Below are 25013 nucleotides of genomic sequence, written 5' to 3'. Positions count from 1 at the left end.
TGCCGGCTGTCCGTGCACTTTGTGGTACTTTTGGCCACAAGTGCGGTCCCCCTGCTGTGATATACAATGACAACAAAGGACCATCTAAGATGATGGAGCATGATGGCCTCCGAAAGAAAGTCACTAAGGGCCGTGGCAAGCCCTCAACAATGGCCACATCCGAAGATATACTCCCTCTTGTGGTGAGCACGGAAGTACGTAATGCTGGTGCTGCACCGGTTGATGATGTCATCCTGGCCGAGTAGGACCCGGAGATGGACCAGCTCGATCCGGACCCTATCCCATCTTCTCGGGCTACTTCTATAGCCGCTTCTGACTCGGATTCTTCAGATGGAGACACGGCCAGTGACATTGCTAGTGACCCCGAAGAAGACCCCGAAGAAGAACCATCTCCTGCACCGCCAAACGCTTGGCGGAGATCGGAAATACACATGGGTGCTCGGGTCCTACCCGACAAGCCCGAAACTTCTGTGAATGTGATTCTTGAACCAGCTACAAACTCGAGTAGTAGCCCCCCTATGGCGAAAGCACCCACCCGAAGAAAAAGAAACGGGGTAGCAAAAAGAGGCGGTAATCCTCTGTCCTCACACTTTTTTGAGATATATGTTTTTTGGTATATGGAACATCGGGGGACTTGTTCACCCCTTGAAGCAAACTGAAATTCGTATGTTTATTAGAACGAAGAACCTTTCTTGCATTGGTATCATTGAAACAAAGGTTACAGCGTCCCTTTTTGAGAAATTATCTGCTGGTCTAATGTTGGGTTGGGTCCGGATATCGAACTATGATTACTCACCTCGTGGGCGCATCTGTCTTGGATGGGATATGCTGATGGTTGCCTTGGAAGTTCAAGCTAAGTCTGCCCAAGCTCTACATAGTTATGTTAGGCTATTAGCCTCAAACAAGTCTTGTTATGTATCGGTTGTTTATGGCGACCATACGTTTATATCGCGACGGATCCTCCGGGAAGATCCGGTGCATTCTAGTACTCTTTTTTCTGCATTTCCTTGGCTGGTTGCAGGTGATTTTAATGCCATTCGTGACGATACGGATAGGCTTGGTAGTTCTAATGCCTGGATCCTCGCATTTGATGAGTTTGCCACCTGTCTCACTCAAGCGGGGCTTGAAGACTTGAGATATATTGGCCACGGGTTCACTTGGTCGACGTCATCCGGTCTCCTTCGTAAGCAAAGGAAGATAGACGGGGTTCTTGTTAATGCCCAATGGTGCTTGGAATTTTCTTACTCTGAGGCCACCTTCTTTGCTCTTGGGGTATCCGATCATACACTGGTACTTATAAGGATTTTGTCCCCACCCCGATCGAGGAAGCCCTTCAAATTCTTTAACTTCTGGATATCCCATCCCGACTTTTCAGCTATCGTTACACAAGTTTGGGACACTCGGTTGGAAGGTACTCTGATGTACATTTTGTGCTGGAAGTTGAAGCTCCTTAAGGGACGCCTTAAACAGTTGAATCGGGATTCTTTTTCCGATATTTCTTCCCGTACTTCTCGGGCCAGGTTAGCATTAACTCTCACTCAAGATGCTATTACTCTAGACCCTTTTAATCAAATGTTAGTTGTGAAAGAAAAGGAGCAGCTGGCTACTTTTGCTGAGCTTAGATTGCAAGAAGAATAATTCTATAGGCAGAAATCGCGGGTAAAATGGCTCCGAGAAGGGGATCAAAACACGAAGTACTTTCATCACTTCGTGAACAAAAGGCAGCTTGGCAATCGCATTATCTCGGTAGTGGACGATAATGGGTCCGTTATCACGGAGCCAGGCCTGGTTCGTGGACATATCATCTCTCACTTTGAGGATTTATTCAATGGCAATGATCCACCCACTAAACCGGACATGCTGGAGATTTGGTCTATCTTGGCTACCACCCTTAATGACCACCGGTGCGGTCCATTTCTCGACAAGTTATCGATGTAGAAATTCGGAACACTATGTTCTCCCTCGCAAAGGGCAAGGCTTCGGGTCCGAATGGATTCAACATCGACTTCTTCAAATCTTCTTGTGATACTGTGGGGCCTTCTGTCGTGGCAGCTATCAAGGATTTCTTCATATTCGGGTGCCTTCTCGGGGAGCTCAATGCCACCATTCTTACATTGGTGCCTAAAGTCCCCAATGCATCAACCATGAATGATTTTACGCCCATTGCATGTTGCAACACGGTTTATAAGTGCATCACCAAAATTTTGGCCAATCGAATAGCACATGTGCTACCTTCACTTATAAGTTAGGCGCAAAGTGCATTTGTCAAGAGACGAAGAATAAGTGACAATATCCTTATTGCTCAGGAACTTTTTGCCGGTTTTCATCATGAACCATATTCACCGAAGTGTGCTGTCAAAGTGGATTTTCAAAAGGTTTATGACACGGTTGATTGGGGATACCTTCGGTTGGTTCTGGAAGCATTTAGGTTCCCTCGATTCTTCATCAAACTTATCATGGCATGTGTCCGCTCCCCGAAATTCTCGGTGGCTATTAATGGGGAACTCCATGGCTTCTTTCCAAGTGGGCGAGGAATACGTCAAGGTGATCCTATCTCTCCTTACCTATTCACGCTTGTCATGGAAACATTTACTGGAATCCTTAATATTCAAACCCGGCTCCCTGGGTTCAAGTTTTTCCGGCGATGCAAAGGTACTCGGCTATCACACTTGTTCTTTGTCGATGATGTCCTTCTTTTCTCCGAAGCAAACTCATAATCTGCTGCGTTATTAATGGATGGTCTGTACAAATTCTCTACCTGGTGGGGCCTAAAGCCGAATCCTAACAAGAGTGAGGTGTATCTCTCGGGCGGCCCTACTTCTCTTGCGGATCACACCCTCCATACTTTTGGATTTCGACGAGGTAAGCTACCTTTTCGGTATCTTGGAGTCCCTATTATTGCCTCTAGGCTCACCAAGGTGGACTGCACTTTGCTTGTTAATGCTATAATTGCTAGAGCACAATCGTGGTCACAACGATTCCTATGTTTTGCGGGTCGGCTTCAGCTTATTAAGTCGGTCCTCCATGCAATTCATGTCTATCGGGCTAGTGTCTTTACTCTTCCCATGTCGGTCCTTTCAAGGATTGAATTGATTCTTCGACAATTTCTCCGGAAGGGCCCGGGTCTAGGTACTGGTGGAGCTAAGGTACCGTGGAGTGATGCTTGTTTGCTTAGAGAGGAGGGCGGGCCGGGCATACGCAGACTCTCCGATTGTAACCGCATTGCTATGCTTAAACATATATGGATCTTATTTTCGGATAAGAAGTCATTATGGTGCAAATGGATACACTCGACGTTCTTAAAGAATAAGAACTTCCGGATTGCCACTAAGCCCACGGTTTGTTCATGGGCATGGAAGAAGATTCTTGACCTCCGCTTGGAATTCCATCTACATTTTCGCTGGCGGATAGGGGATGGGTGCTCCACCTCATTCTGGTTTGATCATTGGCATGATAGGGGTCCATTGTATATGCTCTTCTCCAATGCGGACATATATAAATCGGGTATCCCAAGGAAGGCCTCGGTTATGGATTTTGCTTCTTCGGTGTGGCAACCCTCTTATGCCTTAACTATCATTACTTCTTGGCCTAAGGGTGCACCGATACTCACCACGGGAAGTACGGATCGATTTTCATGGGTGAAACATGGCTTCCTCCTTTGGCTAGCCACCCTCAACCGACTCCCGACCCAGGTATTTTTGCTGAACTACCGTAGAATTACGGATGGTGTATGCGGCTTTTGTCGATGTAGACCGGACTCGATCAATCATTTATATTTTGCATGTAAAGCCACGGCCACTCTTATCTTGGCACAGGCGGACAAATGCAATTTGGTCCGGAGGAACCGGACTTGGCAGGAAAATCTCCATTTGGTCATTAACAATACTAGAGGCCATCATTTCTATCAATGTATAGCTCGGTTATCCTTTGCGGCTGCATGTCATATTATATGGACATAACACAATCACATTCTGTTCGGAGATCGTGCTTTCTTTGGGCCCGCACTTTTGAAGCATCCGGAGAGGGTTGTCCGGGACAGAGCCCTCACTTTTGATCATGTAGAGGACACGCCACGTAATAGGCAAGTACAACTTAAATGGGGGATCTCGGTTTCTATTTTTGATTAGGGAGTTGCTGCACTTGTTTGTGGTGGTCGTTACATGTTGGGCTATATGTTTTGCCCTTTTGTTCCTAGTTGCCGTGTATATGTGATTCAGCCTCACTCTGCTTTTGCTTAGCCGTAACACCTTTGCACCCGCTATGACACTTCCAAGTGTTGTAACGGGTACGAGGTTTTTGTGTTCGACTACCTCACTGTAAGTTGCGATGTGAAAAGTTAATATACTTCTTACCTTACCCAAAAAAAAAAAAAAAAAAGTTTACAATGGTTCGTCAAAGCAATAAATATTCTAACAAAATCTAGGGTTTCTTTTTTCATTTTAATTTCCATGGTTTACCGAGAGTTACGATATTACGAAGAGCATACCGGTCATTTGAACTTTTTCAAAGTTACGATCATTTACAAATGTTTATGTCAATTCGTTGTAACCTAATTTTAACACTACTAAAAATATCAAACTAGTACAATTGTGACAAATTATCTTAAACTAATTTTTTAGGTTACCGCTGGTACTTGCGTGACCCATTTACTCTCTGTTAGCTTCCGGCAAATTTTACCGTGTAATTGTTAAGCTGGATGACACATGGTAATAACTCAATTAACCTAGCAAATGAAATGGTAAATCTATCTACTCGGCGTGTGCTTTTGATGAAGGAAGGGTAACAATATTCCAATTATTACACTCTATGAACCAAACTCCACCATCGCTTGAAGGTTTGCTTAAATATGCCTAGAAATCTATTTGTTCATCTCCCGAGTTTTAGCGTCGACTTATCCGGTCAACTCAGTTATTGTCATGTATTATCCAACTCAACAATTTTACAATAAAATTGACGGAAGCTAACAAAGGGTAATTGTGTTATGCATGTACTAGTTTAGACTTTTAAAATTAGTTTCGGATAAATTTGTCACGCTTATACCAATTTGGGATTTTTGAAAATTAAAAAATAATTTAAGGTACATTTGTCATAATTATATCAGTTTTGGGTTTTTTCTTATGGTATTGGCCATCTTTAATAACGACAACTTATAAATGTTTATGATGGTTTGTAATAACTAAGACCAACACATCGTGAATATGGATATTTTTTTTTTTCAGTTATGACGATTTAAAGAGAGTGAAGATGTTTCATCACAACGAAGAACAAAATATAATAAATTTGGATTTTTAATCAGCATTCTATAGAGATTTACGAAGGCCCATGTTAATGATAAACAAAACATTGCAAATTATGCCATATTTGAATTGTGAAAATTCACGACGATTATGATGATTATGTTGTAACCAAAAGCAGATCGTCATGATTTTGGATATTATAAATCACAACGGTTTACAAAAGTTTACGACCAAAACAAATGTGGTAGATTGTGATTTTTTTTTAAGTCTATATTGACCAAGAAGAAAATATAGTTAATTAGAATAATTTTCCAAGGCTAAAACTTTCCATCGTAAAAAAAAGTTAACCCCATAAAATTGAATCTTTTTAAATGTCAACGGTCTTCAAATGCTTATAATTCTATCATGACTAAGATCATAACGCGGTAAAACTTCATTAAATTTTACTTGTGTTGCGTCATACTTTTATTTTCTAGTTGGTGGGATATCTGACCTTGTGCAATAATTGTCAACCGGTTGCAACTGGTTTAAATTCAATGGCCAAGATCTTTTCTCCTCAATCTAACGTACGACGTTTGCGGGGTACGGCTTGAAGTTCCCGTGGAAGACTAGTGTGGTATCACTTTAACTTTAGCCATAATTTTATTCCGAATTTTTTTTAACTTTCACTTTAATGTTAAATCTATCTATATTAGACCCCGTTCAAAATGACCGTGCCGTCCGATGTAGTAATTCCAAGTTAGAAATAAATCCACATTCTCTGCTAACTTGCATTTGAGATACTGTCCATCATCCCTATCCTCCCACCCCTCATTCGAATCTATTTCTTGGTTATGAAGGTGTTCGCGAAGGAGAGTAACAAAAATGAGTTCTTCAGTCGTGTCCGATTCAATCTCAATGATGTCCTCGGAGAGTGCTGCTGCGACCGCAATGGTATCGGATGGAGGACATGAAGATCAAGAAGCGAAGTCCGGGAAATGATGTCGCAGTGGCCCAAAAGAGACGCCATGGAAGCTCATGACTAGTTCGTTCATTTGGAACAAGCGCAAGCCCTCTCTGCTGAAGCTCTAAGAGCCACAAGGAGACATGAAGATGATAAACAGTATCTTAAATCCACGTCAGCAAATGATGTTGATGTTTCTGTGAAGTGGAGATGCCACGCTAGATGATTAACGGTAACTTAATTAATTTTGAATTAAATAAACTAATTGGCTAGTGTGGTTCATTTAGTAGCGAAAAATTTTACCTACCCATAGGCAAGATAGGGTTGAATTTGATAAATATCAATGCAATCAATTGTTTCAAGGCTGACCCTAATTAATTAATAAATGACTCCCATTAAAACGAAATTCATTTCATTGAGATTATCTACCATTTAGCCATAGATTCAAAATATTTTATCGAATCATATGATGAAGAAATTGAACTTGTTCCCTAAATCGAACAAATTCTTAAAGAATTGAGGGTTAAAGGAGGATAGATTTGGGACTCGATGAAAAGTTGAGGAAAAGTCCCGAATAGAATTAGGACTAGACTTAAAGTTAGGATTTTTTTTTTAAGAGATTAGTTCATATAATATGTCTAACATGTATAAATATATTAATACTTTGTCTAAAATTACTTGTTTGTCATAAGAAAAGGAGAAGAAAACTTTTATGCTTTAAAAGCTTCGAATAAGGGTGCGTTTGTTTGAGGGAAACCGTTTTTCGAGAATTAGTTTTCTAGACTTTAATCCGTTTGGTTCATTAAAAAGGTGAAAACACTTTCCAGAATTGTATATCTTGAATTTTTCAATAATTCATATATTAATCTTTATTTTTTTATTAATTTATTTAAAAATTTTATTTTTGCTTCTTCCTTGCGGACGGCCGTCACCTATCATAGGCGAGGACGAGCTCGCCTAAGGCCGGGTCAAGTCGGCTTGGCTTGCCTGCCTTGGATGAGCTCGTCGTCACTATGGTCGGCAATCGACAGAGAAAGAAGGAAAAAAGAAAAAATTAAAATTAAAAAAGATAATTTAAAAATCCAAAAAAAGATTTGCCTCATTAAAGTCATTGACATCAAAATCATTTTCCAAATAAGATCCAAACACCGAAAAGTGTTTTCGACCACATATCACCAAACATAGGAAACCTAACCATTTTCCTAAAAAAAAAACAAATGATTTCTCAAAAAATATTTTCCTTTGTCATAAAGTTTTCTCCCAACCAAACGCCTCCTAAAACTCGGTTTTATCCCGGATGCATGCTTCAAAAGTCCATTGCGTAAGACCACTCTCTTCTCGGTATCCTACATTGGGTTCGTCCGACATCGATTAATTGGTGAAAATTGGAGCTTGTTAGACTTTGCAACAAACGTTAACCGAGACCATTGTTTTGTAATGCCACCCATAAAACCATTCTTTCTCATATAAAAGGTCGGATGATTGGAAGCGGTGTTGTGTTCTCTTTGAAAAAGAACTTCTCATTTTTTGGGGTGCCTTGCGAGGCACGGTTAGGCGGCAAATTCTCGTGTTATTCATAATGTATAAACTGAAAACCATACAATACCTTATTAAGTATGGTTAAAGAGTGTTTTTGGAACACCCATTAACTAGGTTCTATCAATTCTTTTAGTTCTTTCAATGCTTTACTGTCGATAATTTTTCATTTCTATCGGTGCCCTTTCCTGTTAATAAAAAAGAAAAACAATCTTTTAGACGCATCATTCTGAGTTAATTATAACCTAATATCATGTCTTTTCTTCTAAGATTTGAAATTTGCAAGGGAAAATTGAAATTTTAAAGACTACGAAATAATTTGAAGCAACTTAAATGTGGGAAAATAACAATTGAAGGGATAAAGGTAAGATATGAAGAAAACATAAGTGGTTCTTTTTGCATTAACAAAAGGGTGGGTGGGCATTATCAAAACGGTTGTGCATCCCTTACAAAATATTCAATTTGAGCTATAACTGCTTCGTACTGTCTTACACTTCGAAAGTTCGAGATCAATGAAAAGCGCGACTCGGAAAAGTGTTCCCCCGACTCCACGTGCACCCTAGGGATTTTTCCTCTCGAGCGCCCGTGCCTCCACGTGACGAACCAGCGCGTGCCCGACCGGAATCTTCTCGATCCAACGGTGGGGAGCGCCGTTCCATCCGACGGCCGACGCTGACTTCGTTTAATCCGACGGCGACAATTCGCACCGATCCCTCCGTCGTGCATATTCCCCGTGAGGGCCCCACGTGGCCGAGCCCCGCGGTAAAATTCTAACTCGGCGTGCCACACCGCATTTCAAATTACCGCATGCATGACGTCATATTTTTTTTTTTCCCCCACACGGTAAAATGTCCTTTTCGATTAATTTTTTTTTTGGGAAATTTTATGTTAATTGTCGGAATTAGTTGGTGGCTATCCACCACCTACCCAGCCACGCCCAAGTTTTACCAGTAGACCGGCCTTAGAATTTAATTCCAGCAAATTTTTTTTTTAAAATATAATTAGATTTCTATTAAATACGAGGCGCTCGTGTCGTGTCGGGTCTCCTCCTCGGGCTTCGTTTTACTTCTGTGGAGGTCCGCTCCGCTCCGCTCCGCTTCCCTTTTCTTAACATCGAAGAAGGCAAAGCGAAGGTCGGCCGAAGACACCGCTTCGTCCTCGCTTGCAAGTGGTGGTGGGGCGATTGGTGGGGATCTCCATGGCGGCCCCGAAGCTCGCGATCGTCGCCGCCCTCGTTTGCTCCCTCGCCCTGATTTGGGCTCACACGATTAGGGCCGACGCCGGGGCCGAGGGGGCGGAGGCGATCGGAGGCTCCGATTCGTCCGCCTTGAAGGCTGAGGTCGAGCAGCTCAAATCCAAGATCCGTGTCCTCGGTGAGTCGTTCGTTGCCTCCGATGTCTTTGGATGCTGGTTGCGAGCGTGGGTTTAGTAGTGGCTCGATGTGGTTCTGGTTTTTTTTTTTTCCCTGGCTGTCTGTCTGTAGCTAGATCGGGATTCTGTGGTTTTGTTACTTAATAAGTGAGGATAAGCATCGTTGTGGTTGTCGAATGTCGTTCGTTCATTCGGTTGGATTCATGTAATGATGCTCGGTTCGCGAAACTGATAGTGGTAAAGTTTGTGTTTTGGGTCGCTGGCTGTTGTTTTGATCGTGTGGGTGTTGTCGCTGTCGGCTTGTTGGATTTATAGTGAAAGGAGACGAATTGGCACCTGTACAATGTGCTGTGGGACTGCGGCTATTAGAAGGATTCGATTTGTATCAAAGTGCTTCATAGTCATTTTTCTGTTATGACTTCTGACCCTCCATCCCTGTAAAACTTGATGGTCAGGATAGATGCTTGAAGTTCCTTACGATGTGGAAAAGCTTAGCTTTTTTGAATCTGCTTTTGTATGCGGTATTGTCTTACATTGAATGCTGTGTAATTTGCATATTGTCTAACACCTCATTTATTTGTTTATCGATGTGAAGATTCCTTCCTTAATGAGAAAACTAGAGAGCTGCAAAGCAAGGACAAAATCTTAGCAGAAAAGGAAAAAATCATACAAGAGAAATTGGACAAAGTTGCATCATTACAGAGTGAGGTATCATCTCTTCAGGTATTTCACTTGGGTTCTTCTGTTGATTCTGTGTTGCTTCTGTTTAACTCTTAGAATTTGCTTTGACGATGTTGTTTTCTACTCTATAGAAAAAGGGGAAACTAGATGCTGCAGCTGAGATAGGGAAGGCTCATGCTCGGGCCAGTGAATTGGAGAAACAGGTTGGACATGCGCTGAAGATGTGGAAATGCTAAAAGTTTAGATATTAAATGAGATAATGGTGGAATGCTTGTTTATGCAGGTGGGCAAGCTTGAGACAGATATAGAATTGCAGCTGAAGGAAAAAGAAGTTTTGGAATCCAGTGCTAGTAAAGCTGAGAAGAGGATCAATGAATTAAATGCAAAACTCGAAAATGTAAGTTTTTTGTGGTGGGATTCCCAAGAAAGTCTGATGCGATTGTGATTCTCTTACTTTAATATATTTCTGTTGTTTCTTGTTCCATTTGTGCATTTCCTATGTTCTAAAGTTGATGCTTGTCTCTGGTTTCATTTGTATTGGATAATTTTTATGTGATAATATATTAGTCTAGAATGAAACTTACTTTCTTTAATTAACTTCACTATTATAACAAATAGAACTGTCTATGGATGCCTCATGGAAAGTTTCTGGCACATAATGTCACGCGGTTTCACCATTGCTTTTTGCTGAACATGAAATTTTACAGCCCACCCTTGTAGCTAGTCCCACTGGAAGGAGTGACATATTTTCCCCTGCTAGTGGTCACCTTAATATAGCATCCTGATAAATTACAACTTCAATATTATATGAAGAGCTGTGCTTAGGGTAATCTAATTTTCTAGCATAGCTTTCCTAGATGTGATGCTAAAGTGCTGATTCACGTGCAGCACATTTGTCAAACTTCTTAAGATACCAGTGAAACACCCATGCAATGCTCGGGTTGAAACATTTCTATTTTGACATATTACCATGTATGAATTTAATTTTGGTTATTTGGGCTTTATCAATCCACTTCACGTGAATGATATCAAACTTATCTTTCAACATAACATGTAAATCTCTTTATTGCAGATTATTTGTACAGTAATTTATGACGTATGTGTTAGTTACACTACATGATAGTTGGACTATAAAATTCATCTTTTACATAGAAGAAAAGAGTAAAAATGTGCATTGCAAACGTGCATTTAACCTTATGTTAGATTTTTATTTGGTACATATACTTCTACCATTTCTGAAGTGAAGATGCTTTAGCAAAGAATGATACTCACTTTATTTTGTTTATTTCTGAGTAGTGGAAACAGTTTATCCATTTGGCGTAGGCATTGTGCATAACGCTCACAATGACCACCATCTTGCACAGCTTGTTTGCTTCGATGCTTGAATATATTAGATAATTGACCTATAGAAAAATTGACAGATATTGTCCTTTCAAAAATAATTTTCCTTTGGAGCAATTTGCACAATCTAAATTGTGTGGTTTCATAATCTGCACACATTTTTAGAATGTGGAAAGAATGGACATGACAAATATGGTTATAATTAATTGGAAAATATATCAACATCTCTCTTGCTCATGAGCGTATAACATAAAAATTGTTCCAACAGTAACACAGGTCTCTTGTGGTATATCATAGTTGCAGTAATACACTTTTCTACTTTAAATGGGGATACTATCTTACATTTCCTTGGGTTGGCAATACGGTAATCCCTTTGTAACAACAGTTAACAAAGCATCTTAGATTATATCTTTTTTTATTTTTTATTTTTTATTTTTGATAGGTAGAAGTAAATATTACTGAAGTGTTACCAAGGGGTGCAAAATCCATATGTGAAACGAGCTCAGAACAAGTGGAGCTCCGTTACAAGACAAAACATCTACAATGTTGAATTGAAGTACTTACATTCACACATGACTTTCCACTATATCTAAAGTGTAAGAACTTCAACCAACTTTCGAAATAAAAGGGCACTCCCTCTCCGATGAAAGTTCTCTGATTCTGCTCTTTCTAAATCAACCAAAAAACAGCAATAGGTTTTGAAGAAAACCTCCTTTTCTTAGCAGGAGGCAAAAGAAGACTTGCCTTGCCCATAACTCTTGTTCAGTAGATCCTCCTATAACCCAAAATGGCTCAGCGCACCATAAGTGGCTGCCCAGATCATTCTTGTCCATGACGGTGAAGGAGGAGATGTCTTATTGTCCCTGCCCGTCTCTTGCCCAAAAAAAAGCACCTATTGACCAGCACAATACCTCCTTTCTGCAAGTTTTCTTTTGTAAGAATGTTTCCCAAGATTCTTCCCGAACAAAGAAACTCTATTTGGTTCTAAGGAAGCACTTCCCTGCCGCCGACAATCTTCTTTTCAAGTAAACTAGTTTATAGAAAAGGATTCCATCTCTATTACTACAAGACAAACACACTAGTTTGGTAGTTCTTAGAGTTATACTGCAAATGAAGAAGAGCTGAGAAAAGATTCAAGTTCCCAATCTTGTGATTATCTTGTAAAGTCAATCTCCCAAGTGTTTTTCCCTTTGGAGAGACAATAACAATCCAACACAAGAGCGTCCTTTCGATATCAAAGACGTCCTGGAAATGATCTTTGGAAGACGTATTGCACACCAAGTGTCAAGCCAAAAGTATATGGCTGACAATTTCTCACAATAGGATTCATATTAATAATAAACTCACTCCACATAGCCCTAATTTACCTCCAAACACTGCACCCATGAGCTGGTCTTCTACTTTTGGAAATCCAGCCAGTTCTTTTAAGGCCAAATGGGGCAATCACCACTTATGCTATAACCATTTTCCCTGAAGCATCTTGTTAAGCAACAAAGACACTTGATGCAAGACCGTCTTTTCAAAAGAGTTGCTTGTCTGCTTTCCAATTAACCAGATGACATTTACAGGACTCATCGTAAACCAACCCCCCTTCCCCCTTCCTTTTGGCGACATAACAAGGGATTGGAGGGAAAGACATGAAATAGGTAGGAAGATTGGAGAGACTGCTTTTGGTGAGGATAAACCTTCGTCCTTTCAAAAGGAAATATCTTTTCCAGCCCGGCAACCACTTTGCAATTTCTAGAAATTAGCACCCAAAAGAAGGCCTAAATAGGTTTAAGGGTAAAGAACCTATCCAACATCCCAAAACAGAAGAAAGCAAGCTAGCATTCACTTCACCGCCCAGTGGATAAGCTCACTTTTACTCAAGTTTATCTTAAGCTGGGAAATCGCGTCAGGATTATGTCAACTGCTGAGAAAAACTTGAGGTTATATGGTTAGAATGCTCCAAGGATATGTGGAGGGAGTTTTTCCAGGAACCACTCTATAATAACAATGCAAAAATCTGTTTCGGGGTATTTCTTTCAGGGTATTTGTTTGACTTGGATAAAAGGTGTATGATAGAACCAGTCAGTCTAATTGTAGTGCCAAAGAAAATTTTGTGGACTGACTTTTGATGGTGAAGAATGAAGGATCTGGAAGCAAAAGAAGTTGCTTGGAAGAGGAGTATTGGGGTTTGTTGCGCCTGAATTTGTGCAAGGAAAGGATTCGGTTCACTGTATGACAGGAGTATTTTTCACTGTTACTAAGTTACATCACTGATGGCAAGGAAAGGATTTGGTTAAAAGTAAAGTTGGCTAGGTACATCAGTATCTGTTAGGGATTAGCTCTCACGTTCCACAAGATACCTTTTATATCCCTTGGGGCCAAGTTTTCAATGCTTGTCCACCCCTGCCGAGACCATCAAGCCACGTGGTCTCTGGTGGTTTTCTTTCTATTTTTGTGGTTTTATTTATTCAATCGCGGCATGCTGATCCATTCTAATATATGTGATTTTGTTATGTGATTAAGTTTATCGTGGCAAAGTCTTGAGTGGGAATTTTCCTTTTATCTTGTATACATTAAGGTAACTCTAAAACATGTCTTGTTGTGGGTAGTAATGATTTGATTGCCTCGGGCTTGGGTTCAGTTCATGTGAGAAGGCATGAAGCATAGTTAACATTTTTTGTGCTTGATATCATTTGTTACATGATCTGGGTAGATCAATAGAACGTAGTAGTTTATTTCAAAAGAAAATAAGTCCACCCCAATGAAATTAATCAAGTGGTTGAATTGTGCACACTGTATTTAAAGGCACTCCAGGCACTTGACTAAATGATGAAGCGAGGCGGGGCGATCGTCATCTGCTTTTCTGATGTCTAGACGAGTCACTTTAATGGGGCGCGCCTTTTGTGCCTTTCGAGCACATTTCACATCAGGTTCAGGGACACTATTTCATACTTAATAGAAGATTGAAGACTTACAGGGAGGCTTTGCCTGAACAGAAAATCCTACTTACTCTTCCTTTCGAAAAGAATCTTCTATCCTTTTCTCGGAAAAAGAGGACATGTGATATGAGCCCAAAGAAGTGCTCTTGAAAAGTTGATAGAAAAAAAAAAAAGAATTAAGCCTGGTAACTCGCCTCCCTCTGATAAAGAGAACGTTGCTGGTCTATGTGAACATCCAGGTCCATATGATTTTCTTGCTTATCACTAATTTACACTTCGATTTGGAATCTTTTTGAAGATCAGTGATGATTAAAATTTTTGAGTAATTTTGCCTTGCTTCATTTGGGTGTGCGCTTTTTTGGCGCCTCTTGCCTCAGGCATTATAGGGACCTAGTGCCTCAAGTGCGCTTATCACCTTTGTCTACACTGATTGTGCATGCTATCTTGTTTGTAACAAAGGATTCAAACTGGAATTGTAAACTTCAAGTTTTGTAATAGATAATGTACTTTTCTTCCTCAAAATTGGAAACTGTGGATGTACTTTAATGAGACACCAAGTACCTAAAATTAAACAATGAATAGGTTATATTATCCCTTTTGGATGCATTGGCTCAATTTTTAAGTTGTTTCCTTTTATTAATAATTGGAACAGCAAAAATGATGGTGTCATATGCTGTGTACTACTTGCTTTTTTCCATTTTATGTGTCTACCAAAGTGTGCATTTATAATTGTGACCAGTTGATTTCCTCTAAACATTACCCTGGAGAATGCATTTAGTCGAACTCCAATCCATGTGCATGAGCAGTCTTGAAGTGTTTGTTTGAATCTTAGGAAATACAGACTATACGGTTGCTTTCATCCGTGAACTGGAAGAACATATTCAAGCATACTTCTGTGCATTTCAAGATACAGAATGAGTTGCATGTTGCTATGCAATGCTAGCTCTTTCAAAGTCAAGCTTTATGCTGTTCGGTTGGTCTGTGTTAACATCATTAAATATGCTTGCTTGCCAGCTTGAAAAGATCAACGATGAGCAGAAGTCAAAGATACGCAAAACTGAACGAGCTCTTAAAGTGGCTGAGGTATTTATATTTACACGCTCTGTTTTATCTTATTGAAACCTGAGATGACCCTCCTGTGATATCCTTTGTGCTTTCCAGGAGGAACTACTGAAGGCAAAGATTGAAGCAGCTTCAAAGCATAGGGAGCTGACAGAGGTACAAGACCTGAACTGCTATTGAATCTTAAACCAGTTTTTATGTATTCAGCAATAGACGGCAGTGTGCGTGTGCTGTTGATTGACAGACCTCCAAAAATCTCCATAACTAAGTAGCACAATAGTGGTTTTCCTTGCTTGTCTGAAAATTCGAAAGAGCTTAAACTAGAAGAATTGTCATTGGATGGCATTTTTATAATAGACACGAAAAGATAATATTGAAAGTGATTAAATCTGTGAAAAAGACTCCAATCACAATCTTTCACTGCTGTTCACATTATATGATGTGCATGCAAGCATATGTACATAGATGTTACTTGGTTAATCTTGGAAACATGGTTTTGAAGATTCTAGCATCATCTTGTGCTAAATTACGCAGGCGACTGATTGTATGATATGATCAATGTTGTGCCACATTATGTTATTCTCTCGATCATCTCTATAAGTTGATGCATTTCATTTTATGCTCAGGTTCATGGTGCATGGCTCCCACATTGGTTGGCTATACATCTTTCTCAATTGCAGGTAGTTCTTGTCTCGTGCTAACCTTGTTCATAAAAGCTGTTATTGTGATGTGATGATCATTCATTTGCAGTCCTCCATTGAGTTGCACTGGAATGAACATGGAAAACCTGCTATGAATACTATTATTCAGAAGGTACAGTTTATATTGCCAAGTTGTGAGTATTGTAAATGGAATGGGTCATCCTTGGTTCACTGTACTCTTTCACGCAGACACTTTATTGTGTCTTCTGCTGCTTTAACTGCGTTACTTACTTTCTATACCGTGCTAGAGCATGGAGAAGAAATCTCAAGCTGCAAAATGGGCTGAACCTCACCTGGAGACGATGAAGAAGGTAAGCCATCTTTTTCTTGGGAATGTTGATGGCGCGTCAATTTGATCACTGATCTTGAAAGTTAAATGTCTATGGTGAATCATCTACTAATCTTACATCCTAAATATCAGTACTATAATCTGAAATTATTGTAATTCCCTTTTTCTCCCAAGGAGTGGATTCCAGCATTAAAGGAGCACTGCTTCACTGTAAAAACCTCTCTCGAGCCGCATGTGCATTCTCTGACTACAAAAACCCTCGAGGTTTATGAGTCATCTAAGAGTGCTCTCACTCCACACTTGATTAAGGTTCAGGAAGTTGTCGATCCCTACTACCAGGTGGATAAGATATGAAATCCCTCGTCTCTTCATCTGCTTCGAACATCTATGTTAAGGCTATGGTCCTGATCTGCAGGAAGTCAAGAAGTTCAGCAAGCCGCATATCGATAACATTGTTACTGTGACAAAACCTCACGTTGATAAACTAAGGCTGACCTTGAAGCCCTACACAAAGGAAGTAGTTCGTGTCTATGGGAAGTTCTTAAAGTCTGCTTCAAGTTATCATCATCAGGTACTGGTGTTTGTACTGATGTGCATAAACGACATTCTATACTCCTGTATGGCCATGATCTCGCTGGTAGTTTATACTTGGTTGAGATGTTTACTGTCAACTATTATGAAATTTTTGGCTTATCTTTGATTGATTTGTCCAGTTGTGAGATATTATCTGCTTCTATCCTGAATGTTGCCTCTCATTCCTCTAGATGAAGCCTCTTTGAATGAGTTGGTTTGGTCTTTCTTAGAACAGGAGGAGTTTTGTGCCTACCTCTTCTTTGATTGTATCTATCAATTTTTTTATTTTTATTTTTATTTTTTATCTTCCTCTTGAACAAAATGGCTCCTGGTTTTTCTATATTGGATAATATATGCTAGCCGCACATATTGTGACTTGTTCTAATTTCTGGTAAGGTACGAGCCCATATTAGAGAGACGTTGAAAAAGCATGAGTTGACAGGACCTCTTGCAACTAAGGAATTTGAGTGGTTTGCGGTATGTTGTTATGGAGTGGCTCTCTTATCACTGTTGTCTAATTTTTATTGTGATACTGACTTCCCTTGTTAACAATTTCCTTAATCAATGGTACTTAGGCATCTGCTCTGTTGGCTGTACCAATCATTATGCTCTCGAAGTTTCTCTCGGCCTTGTTTGGGTGAGCTTCATATCGTCTGTTTGTCCCCTACAAGTTTGCTAAATTGCTTTATTTGGTTGTCGTCTATATTGTAGTTGGAAGATGAACTGATATTTGGTTTTTTACACTGAGATTGAGCTTCCATTTGTATATTTGCTGCAGCACAAAAGCGAAGAAACCTCCACGAAATGGTCATAAGAATCATGCGCGCCGTAAGACTAAACGCGGACATGCTGACAAATAGTGTGGGGCATTTGGTTCTTCGTCATCAGCAGCATGAGGTATATAACTGACAAACTGCACAATTTCCTAATGTAGCTTAAGTGATTCATTTGGTGAAATGTGGCCATAAATGCGGTAGTCGGTTGTACGTTCACATGGTCATCGATAATTTCTTGTCATATCGAAGAATCGGAACTTTATGCAAACATTTCATCGGTAGTTGCACGGTATGAATTGTTTCTGCAGGTTTCTTCCAGGGTGAATGCTCACTCAGTTTGTTTTACAGAAGTGGATTCCTACCATGTGGCTCTCTCCGGTTGTGAAGTCATATTCTCGTGAATGATCTTCCAGTTTTCAAGCATTTTGTTTGTTGTTTATGTGAAAACGAAAGCTTAGAATAGTTTCTACGGGAAAGGGTGTAGTTTTCTAGGGCAATTCAGAACTTCATGTACTATATCTGCACTTTTTGCGCAGCGTGTTTCATTCATGTAGGGGGTGTAAAACATTTTTTTTTTCTAGAGATGTTGACATTTTATTTAACGTGTAAGTCAGCTTCTCTGTTGCGTTTGCCTAACTAGGATTACAGCAGCCAAATTCTCATTGATTACAGAAAGTTGACTGAATGCAACGGTCAGGATTCGACAGCAATCGAGATTATGGAAGTCGAATAAAGCTTCAGATTTTTCACTTCTGTGCGGCTGTGGGGAAGCTGTACAAAAAATGCTCGAGGACGATGGTATGTGTTTTGCTGTGCATGCGTTTCCAAACTGATGGTTAAATCGGAACCACCCTAATGTTGGTGGAGTGAGTGTGTTCAGAAAGCGGGTTTTTTTATCTGCTCAGGCCACCGTTTGTGATCGTTTGTGATCGGGTACTTCGGTAGGCTTATGACTAAATAACCGAATTATCACCCCCTCGAATTGTATTCGACGCGTCGATGCACCATATATATTTTTGAAGTAACGCATGGAAGTTATCTATATTATGTATGTCAGTCGTGTCATTCCATTGGAACTCAGACATCAATTATTTGAAGATCTCTAACATGATATGTAGCCTTTAAAATAAAAGAAACCCAGGAAAGTGCATCCGAAGTTTCGACATTGAGCGCACATAACATCAGCATGTACTCTCGGTAAATGACGATAAAGATACGGAAGTTTAGAGAATTTTCGAAGTACGATAGAAGATTTCACCAAACGTAAGGTAATTTCAGTTCACTATCGATCCTGTGAAGTCGCCACTTAATCTGAAGATCATATGGGCTCATTGGCTCGGTCAGTGCTCGTCCACCTAAACGAGGGATCAGTCATGCAATTTTCATTCTTACGAAAACAAACAATTCAGCAGAATTGCTTTGGCATGTTAACACAGCCGGTATATCCAAAACAATGTACGTATTATCGGCATATGTACAGGACAGTAAGATACGGTCACCCACAGTCTAATCACCACACAACAAACATAATAAGCCAACATTATCATGCGGTCGGGCAGATGTAATTCCCGGCAGAGGTCGGATGTATCCCAATATAGCGGGCACGGATTTACATGCATAAATCCCACCGAGGGGAACAATGGTATCACAAATAGATACGAGATTTTGCCTAAGTTTCTGGATCATGAATAACATTCGACAATGTTGACTTTTGACCTGAGCTAGACTTCAAAATTGAATGGGTCAGTGGCTTCCAGGAACCTCGGCCACATTGGGGGTTCCCCGTTAGAACTTCGGTATGTCACGCACGAATTCGTCTTCTTCGCGTTTCTTTCCTTCCGCCCGCCATGTTAGACTGGTTGGTGGCTCTTTTGCCGACCGCTTCTTGCTATGTCAATAGGAAGGCTTTCCGCCTACGCAGACAATTGCGAAGCTTCCGAGATCTTTGCTTTCTTGAGATGGATGAGATGAGTAAAAAAATGTGGGTGGATAAAGGTGGTGGGAAATTGCTGTGATGTTCCACACTTACGCCCGAATTTTATCTGATCTTTGAATTTTCAGATGGAAATAAAAAATAAAAAATTTCGGATGGAGAATTGTGATTGAGATTTTGGAACAATTAAATAATGTTGGGGATATTCATCGTTAAAAAATCTTGATAAAATCAAATACATGAATTTTTAGAGGTTATCGTATATTACAAATTACATTAAGCTCGTACGAGATTTGAGTCACATGACAAGCTGACGAGGGAGCTAACTAGCTGCGAGCTTTAACGGTTATCAATGTCTTGTTAGTTGCCTTCTTCCAACCACCTTTGATGGGGAAATTTTTCTCTCGTATTCACGACACCGGTCCCGCAGCCAAGATGGACCGCTGAATGAAAAGAGGAAAAGCAGGCCTCCGTCGAATGTTCTTTGCAAAAAGTCAAATCCGTGGGGGCACACAGGTGAAGTTCCCCGAAACTTGCTTCCTTGAGATTGGCTGTCCTTAAAAATCTATAAATCATAATCGTTCGTACCTGTTTTAATTTGCAGTAACATTTCCACTTGTCACTTAGCGTTCTGTTTCAGAGAGCTCGGACATCTGCTATTGCTGAACTGGTGCCACTTTGGTGCTTCATTTTCTCTGCGGCCGGTTGAAATGGAAGGGTGCGACCATGAAGTTTTCTTGAGTTTTAGAGGACCGGACACGCGCACAGGCTTCACCGATCATCTCTATACCCGTCTCACAGATGCAGGAGTCCGTACGTACAGAGACGACGAAGAACTCCGTGTCGGCGAAGAGATCTGCCCAGATCTGCTCGGGGCGATTGAGCAGTCGAAGATCTCCATACCCATCTTCTCTAAAAATTATGCTTCTAGTAAATGGTGTCTGAAGGAATTGGCCAAAATGGTGGAGTGTCGGAAAAGGAAGGGACAGGTAATCATGCCCGTTTTCTACTATGTCGAACCATCTGAGGTTCGATACCAAACCGGAGATTACGGGGAGTCCTTGATTGTGCACGGAAACAAGAAGCGAGTGGACGATGAGACCATCCGAAATTGGAGAGCTGCCCTCAATGAGGTTGGAGGGTTAAAGGGATGGAACGTAGAAAACGTGGCTAGCAGGTACCTAATTATCTTCCGCTCTTGATTGACGCCTCGAGTTCAAAGGCTATTCACTTGAAAATTTCCTTTTTTTAACAAAATTGGAAAAATTGTGGCTATGCTGGCTTCCTTTGTCTGAGTAGTGTGCCGACAATCTAATCTGACATTAAATATTTATGACACAAAGTATGATATAATGAGTTTGCATCTTTATGGAATCAACGTGCATATTAACGTTCGTCGAAAGTAACTTACGTTGTATTGTGAAACTTTATTCTCTTATTTATTATTAATAACGCATAACCGTTGTACAATATGCTAATAAGTAAAGCTATTTTGAGAAGGAGAAGCTTGTTTATAAAGCAGAAATACCTCTTTTGTTCTAATTAGCAAGATACCATACTTTCACAGTCGCGTAACTGTTTGAATGCTGCACAAGGTGTGAGCATCTGCCTAGCATGTCCGTGAATTTACTCTTCCTGAGAATGCAGTGTGGTATGTTCCGTTCACAGTTTCACTTCCTGTAGCATTTCGTGGCTTCCACAGACTGCTATCAATTCCTAAAGTCATAGATTGCAGCTCGTGTCTTCTAACGTACTTTCTACTTTGCCTTGGGCTTCTCGTCATTTTCGTTTTTAGGCACGAAGGACAACTAGTTAAAGAGATGGTTACCAAGGTTTTAAGTGAGCTGAAGAAGGCTTGTTTGGTGGTTAGTGACTTCTTGGTTGGTGTTGACGACCGTGTGAAAGAAGTTCTGGGGATGATAGGCACCGAGACTGACGATGCAAAGATTGTGGGAATCCACGGAATGGGTGGCATCGGAAAAACTACTCTTGCCAAAGTAGTTTACAACAAGATTTCTCGGGTCTTTGAGAACTGTTGCTTTCTTGCTGATGTTAGAGAAACTTCACATTCAAAAGGAATCGAGTGTTTGCAGACTCAACTAATCTCAAACCTCTCGAGACAGAAACACCCAAGTATCAATTCCAAGGATGAGGGAATAATGACGATAGAAGAGAGATTTTCGACTAAGAAAGTTCTTATTCTTCTCGATGATGTTGATGAAAAGGATCAATTGATTGCACTTTTAGGGAGGCGAGGTTGCTTTGGTCCAGGAAGTCGAATACTTATAACCACAAGAAATCTAAATGTTCTACGTGCATTCGAAGTAAAATTGACTTATTTAGTTGGTGGTTTGGATCCCGATAGATCCCTTCAGCTATTCAGCAAGCATGTTTTCAGAAGAGATCACCCTCCAAATGAGAAGATGGAACAGTCTAGAGAAATTGTGAAGATAGCCGAAGGTCTTCCATTGATTCTGGAGGTTATGGGTTCGACTTTGTCAATATGTGGACAAAAAGAAGAAATGTGGGATGATTACTTGGTGAAGTGGAAAAAAGGTCACATCAAGGGGATTGGAAATAAGTTGATGATAAGTTATGAAACATTGGATTTTGATCAGAGACAAATATTTCTTGATATAGCTTGTCTTTTCGATGGATACGATTATAGTGCAATAATGTGCATGTGGAGAGATTGTGGTTTTTGCCCAACGAAAGGTCTTGAAGTTCTTCAATTGATGTCATTGATAAAAATTGGAGAAGATAATAAGTTGTGGATGCACGATCAACTCAAAGATCTTGGTAGAGAAATTGTTTCTCAAGAAAGTGGGGGCCAATTAAATAAGCAAAGCAGGCTATGGAATCATGAGGACGCATTGAAGATACTACATAGCAAGAAGGTAAATCTTGGATCCCATTTCCTTTGTGCTCTGGAATTCACATTTTAGTAATCGGGGCCCTCTCCCCCTTAGTGGAAACAATCACAATTATATCAACATATTTTAAAAATTCCACATATTTTAAAACATTTCATAAAGTGTTAAATTTCAAATGTCAAAACCACCTCTCGAAATTGGTCTATAAGAATGATGAGAGTGAACTTAGTTTTTAGACATGCCCAATTATCCCTTAATTAGCTAACCGCATCCTTCTTTCATAAATTTTTCTTGTTTGCTCAATTAGAGAAATGCAAAGCTTGAAGCCCTCTGTTTGAAGTTTGAGAAATGGTCAAAGTATCAGTTCACTCTTGAAGGATTTGCAGCTCTTCCAAATCTAAGATTCCTTCATGTGGATAGCGCTTCCCTCTCTTATGATAGAGTTGAGCGTTTTTTATCGCAAGCGACACTTCTTTGGCATAACAAGTCCCCGATCATGTCGCCTAAGGATTTTTCAACGATCGAGAACCGACTCCTTCCCAATTTAAGATGGCTCTCTTGGCATTATTTTCCTCGGCGGATACTCAAGTTAAGCATTTTTTCGTTGACAAATTTGGTCATTCTTGATTTTTCATGGAGTACAATTACTCACGATTGGGACGGATGGAGACATATTAAGGTACCCTCAGCTCTAGAGAAGCCTTCTTATTAGTGTGTACATTATCTTCATTTAATGTCTCACCGACAATTGACATGTTGGTGTTACAGAGAGCAAAGAAATTAAAAGTTCTTGACCTTTCGGGATGTGACCACTTGACCAAGACTCCCGATTTCTCCGGATTCCTAATGTTAGAGAGATTGATTCTCGAAGAGTGTAACAAATTGACTGAAGTCAACTCATCAATCGGTCAACTAAAGCGCTTGATTTTCTTGAACTTGCGCCATTGTTGGAATCGCATTATCCGCGATGAGCTGGGTGGATTGCCATCTCTCACGAACCGCTTCTTGATGGTTCTCGTATACGAGAAATTCCTGATTGGTTTGGTATGGCGGACCCGGAAAAACGTCATGTTGAGATTTCACCATCAGCAAAAGAAGGGGATTCACTTAATTGTTTAACTTCGCTAGTGAAGCTTTCATTGGATCGGACCAATGTTGGACACCCACCTGACTCTATTGGGGCGTTGACAAATCTCCAAAGCTTATCTTTGGCTATGTGCCGTTCATTGCAAAGGCTTCCACATTCCATTACGAAATTACGATCATTGACTGAGTTGGATCTAACATATGCAGGAATCACCGAGTTACCCGAGTCTATGGAGAGTCTGGAGAATCTAAAAGTATTGAAGTTAACGGGTATATCAGCCCTCCCAAAGCTTCCAGAAAGCTTGATTTCTCTGGCAATAGGATCTCATGTACCAATGGCCGATCCCAATCTTTCCAACTTGATCAATCTGAAACTACTGTTGCTCGTCACCACAGCGCCTGAGATCTCTAGCCCATCTGAGTCGGCGCAAGTTCACAAGCTTTGGTGGATTGGGAGATTATCCAAACTGGAAGTTTTGACCCTGGGTCACCAAAGCATTACTGACCTACCTCCTGAATTAGGTGCGCTTCCTCACTTGAAGACTCTTCAGCTTTTCAGATGCCCCGCATTGAAATGCATTCCGCAGATTCCCTCGAGTGTCACAAAACTTCATGTTGTAATATGCCCGTCGCTAACCACACTTGATATCTCAAACTTGAAGAACCTATCGGAATTCTTTGTCTTTGACTCACCAGCAGAGGATCTCTATGGGCGTGAACTTTCAGACAGTCTGGTAGAATGGATTAAAAGTGAGGACTTGCAGGACGCTGAATGGAAATTTATGAATACGGTGTCTGAACAGCACGGACTCAAAGCTTATGGGATTTCCTTCTTTGCTACGTGGGTTTCTGCACTATAATAAAAGGTACTATCGTGTTCCCAATGTCTGCGAGCTTTTCATAATTCTTACATTTTGCAATTTTTATTATTCCCTTTAAAGAGGGCATTTGCCATCATATTTACTTATGGAGAGCACTTCACGCTATATGAGCATTTAGGTGGCTAAGTCCTTGTCAGAGACGATATATATTTTAGGAATCAAGTTACAAAAACCTCAAATTATACTCATGATGACACAAAAGACACCAAACTTGTATCCCTACGCATTTGCCCTCCATCACCCATTTCGTCAGTAAATGCCGTAGAGACTTAAGTGAATTTGGACCAAAAAAGGGAGAGACTTGAGTGAATAACATAGGCCTAACGGTGGGGACATGGCACCCATGTAGCATTAGTGAAAGGATACCGTTTCGGTTGCGGAATTGTCCGAGTGTGGCTGAAGTTACAGAAACAAACCAAGTCCGGCCGTGTCTTTCTCGGTTTCTCCACAGGAATTGATTCTGGGCTTTAGGGTTTATGCTGATCAATTCTTTCTCTCTTCAGGAATCTCGACTCTTACCGAAGCTCATCTGCTCACTGAAGGCGATTTGGGGCTTTTTTTTTTTTTTTTTTTTTGGGGATTTCCTGCTGGATTCGGTCTCCAAAAGAAGCTCGATTCCAATTTGGTAATTCTCTGAGTCTGCGACATAACATCTTTTCTTAGAACATGTTGAACCAAATGAACAGGAATTTGGTCAATGCAAAGATGTAGCAGGACATAGAGTGGCATTTCTTCAAGAATAGTCTACGATCGTTCTTAGACTCAGAAATCAGAGTTTAATCGGACTCGCATGCTACTTACTT

The 25013-nt window shown here is 40.4% G+C and overlaps 2 protein-coding genes across 6 annotated transcripts; both read left to right on the top strand.

The window, feature by feature from the left end:
* The first annotated feature begins 8766 nt into the window (after positions 1–8766).
* LOC115749639 (ninein-like) lies at positions 8767–18485 on the top strand. Of its 5 annotated transcripts, none has more exons than XM_048277827.1 (15): positions 8768–9089; positions 9683–9795; positions 9900–9971; positions 10052–10165; positions 15051–15119; positions 15198–15254; positions 15725–15778; positions 15849–15911; positions 16048–16110; positions 16263–16427; positions 16504–16659; positions 17058–17138; positions 17237–17298; positions 17440–17558; positions 17786–18058. In XM_048277827.1, exons 1-14 carry the CDS (start codon positions 8915–8917, stop codon positions 17519–17521), a joined length of 1326 nt encoding a protein of 441 aa, XP_048133784.1. In that variant the 5' UTR covers positions 8768–8914; the 3' UTR covers positions 17522–17558; positions 17786–18058. The 5 variants fall into 5 exon arrangements, 3 of the variants coding, with proteins under 3 accessions (XP_048133784.1, XP_048133783.1, XP_030542405.1); XM_048277826.1 differs by lacking the exon at positions 17786–18058 and adding an exon at positions 18078–18485 and having other exon boundaries at positions 8769–9089; positions 9683–9810; XM_030686545.2 differs by having other exon boundaries at positions 8770–9089; positions 9683–9810.
* Positions 18486–20080: 1595 nt separating this feature from the next.
* On the top strand, positions 20081–24189 carry LOC125314881 (disease resistance protein L6-like). Its single transcript, XM_048278137.1, has 5 exons — positions 20081–20547; positions 21166–22267; positions 22551–22922; positions 23012–23282; positions 23537–24189. The coding sequence occupies exons 1-5, from the start codon at positions 20081–20083 to the stop codon at positions 24187–24189; spliced, it is 2865 nt and encodes a 954-aa protein (XP_048134094.1).
* The last annotated feature ends 824 nt before the right edge of the window (positions 24190–25013 follow it).

This window comes from Rhodamnia argentea, chromosome 4, assembly GCF_020921035.1.
Source record: "Rhodamnia argentea isolate NSW1041297 chromosome 4, ASM2092103v1, whole genome shotgun sequence".
Lineage (NCBI taxonomy): Eukaryota > Viridiplantae > Streptophyta > Magnoliopsida > Myrtales > Myrtaceae > Rhodamnia > Rhodamnia argentea.
The sequence above is the reverse complement of the archived record's forward strand: the minus strand, read 5'-3'. Positions and strand labels throughout refer to the sequence as shown.

Coding starts and splice junctions, on each gene's coding strand:
- LOC115749639 (XM_048277826.1), top strand. CDS start 8,915: ATGGCGGCCCCGAAGCTCGCGATCGTCGCCGCCCTCGTTTGCTCCCTC. Junction 9,972..10,051: donor CCAGTGAATTGGAGAAACAG/GTTGGACATGCG, acceptor TTGTTTATGCAG/GTGGGCAAGCTTGAGACAGA. Junction 17,299..17,439: donor TTTCTCTCGGCCTTGTTTGG/GTGAGCTTCATA, acceptor TATTTGCTGCAG/CACAAAAGCGAAGAAACCTC.
- LOC125314881 (XM_048278137.1), top strand. CDS start 20,081: ATGGAAGGGTGCGACCATGAAGTTTTCTTGAGTTTTAGAGGACCGGAC. Junction 20,548..21,165: donor GTAGAAAACGTGGCTAGCAG/GTACCTAATTAT, acceptor TTTCGTTTTTAG/GCACGAAGGACAACTAGTTA. Junction 22,268..22,550: donor AGATACTACATAGCAAGAAG/GTAAATCTTGGA, acceptor TTGCTCAATTAG/AGAAATGCAAAGCTTGAAGC.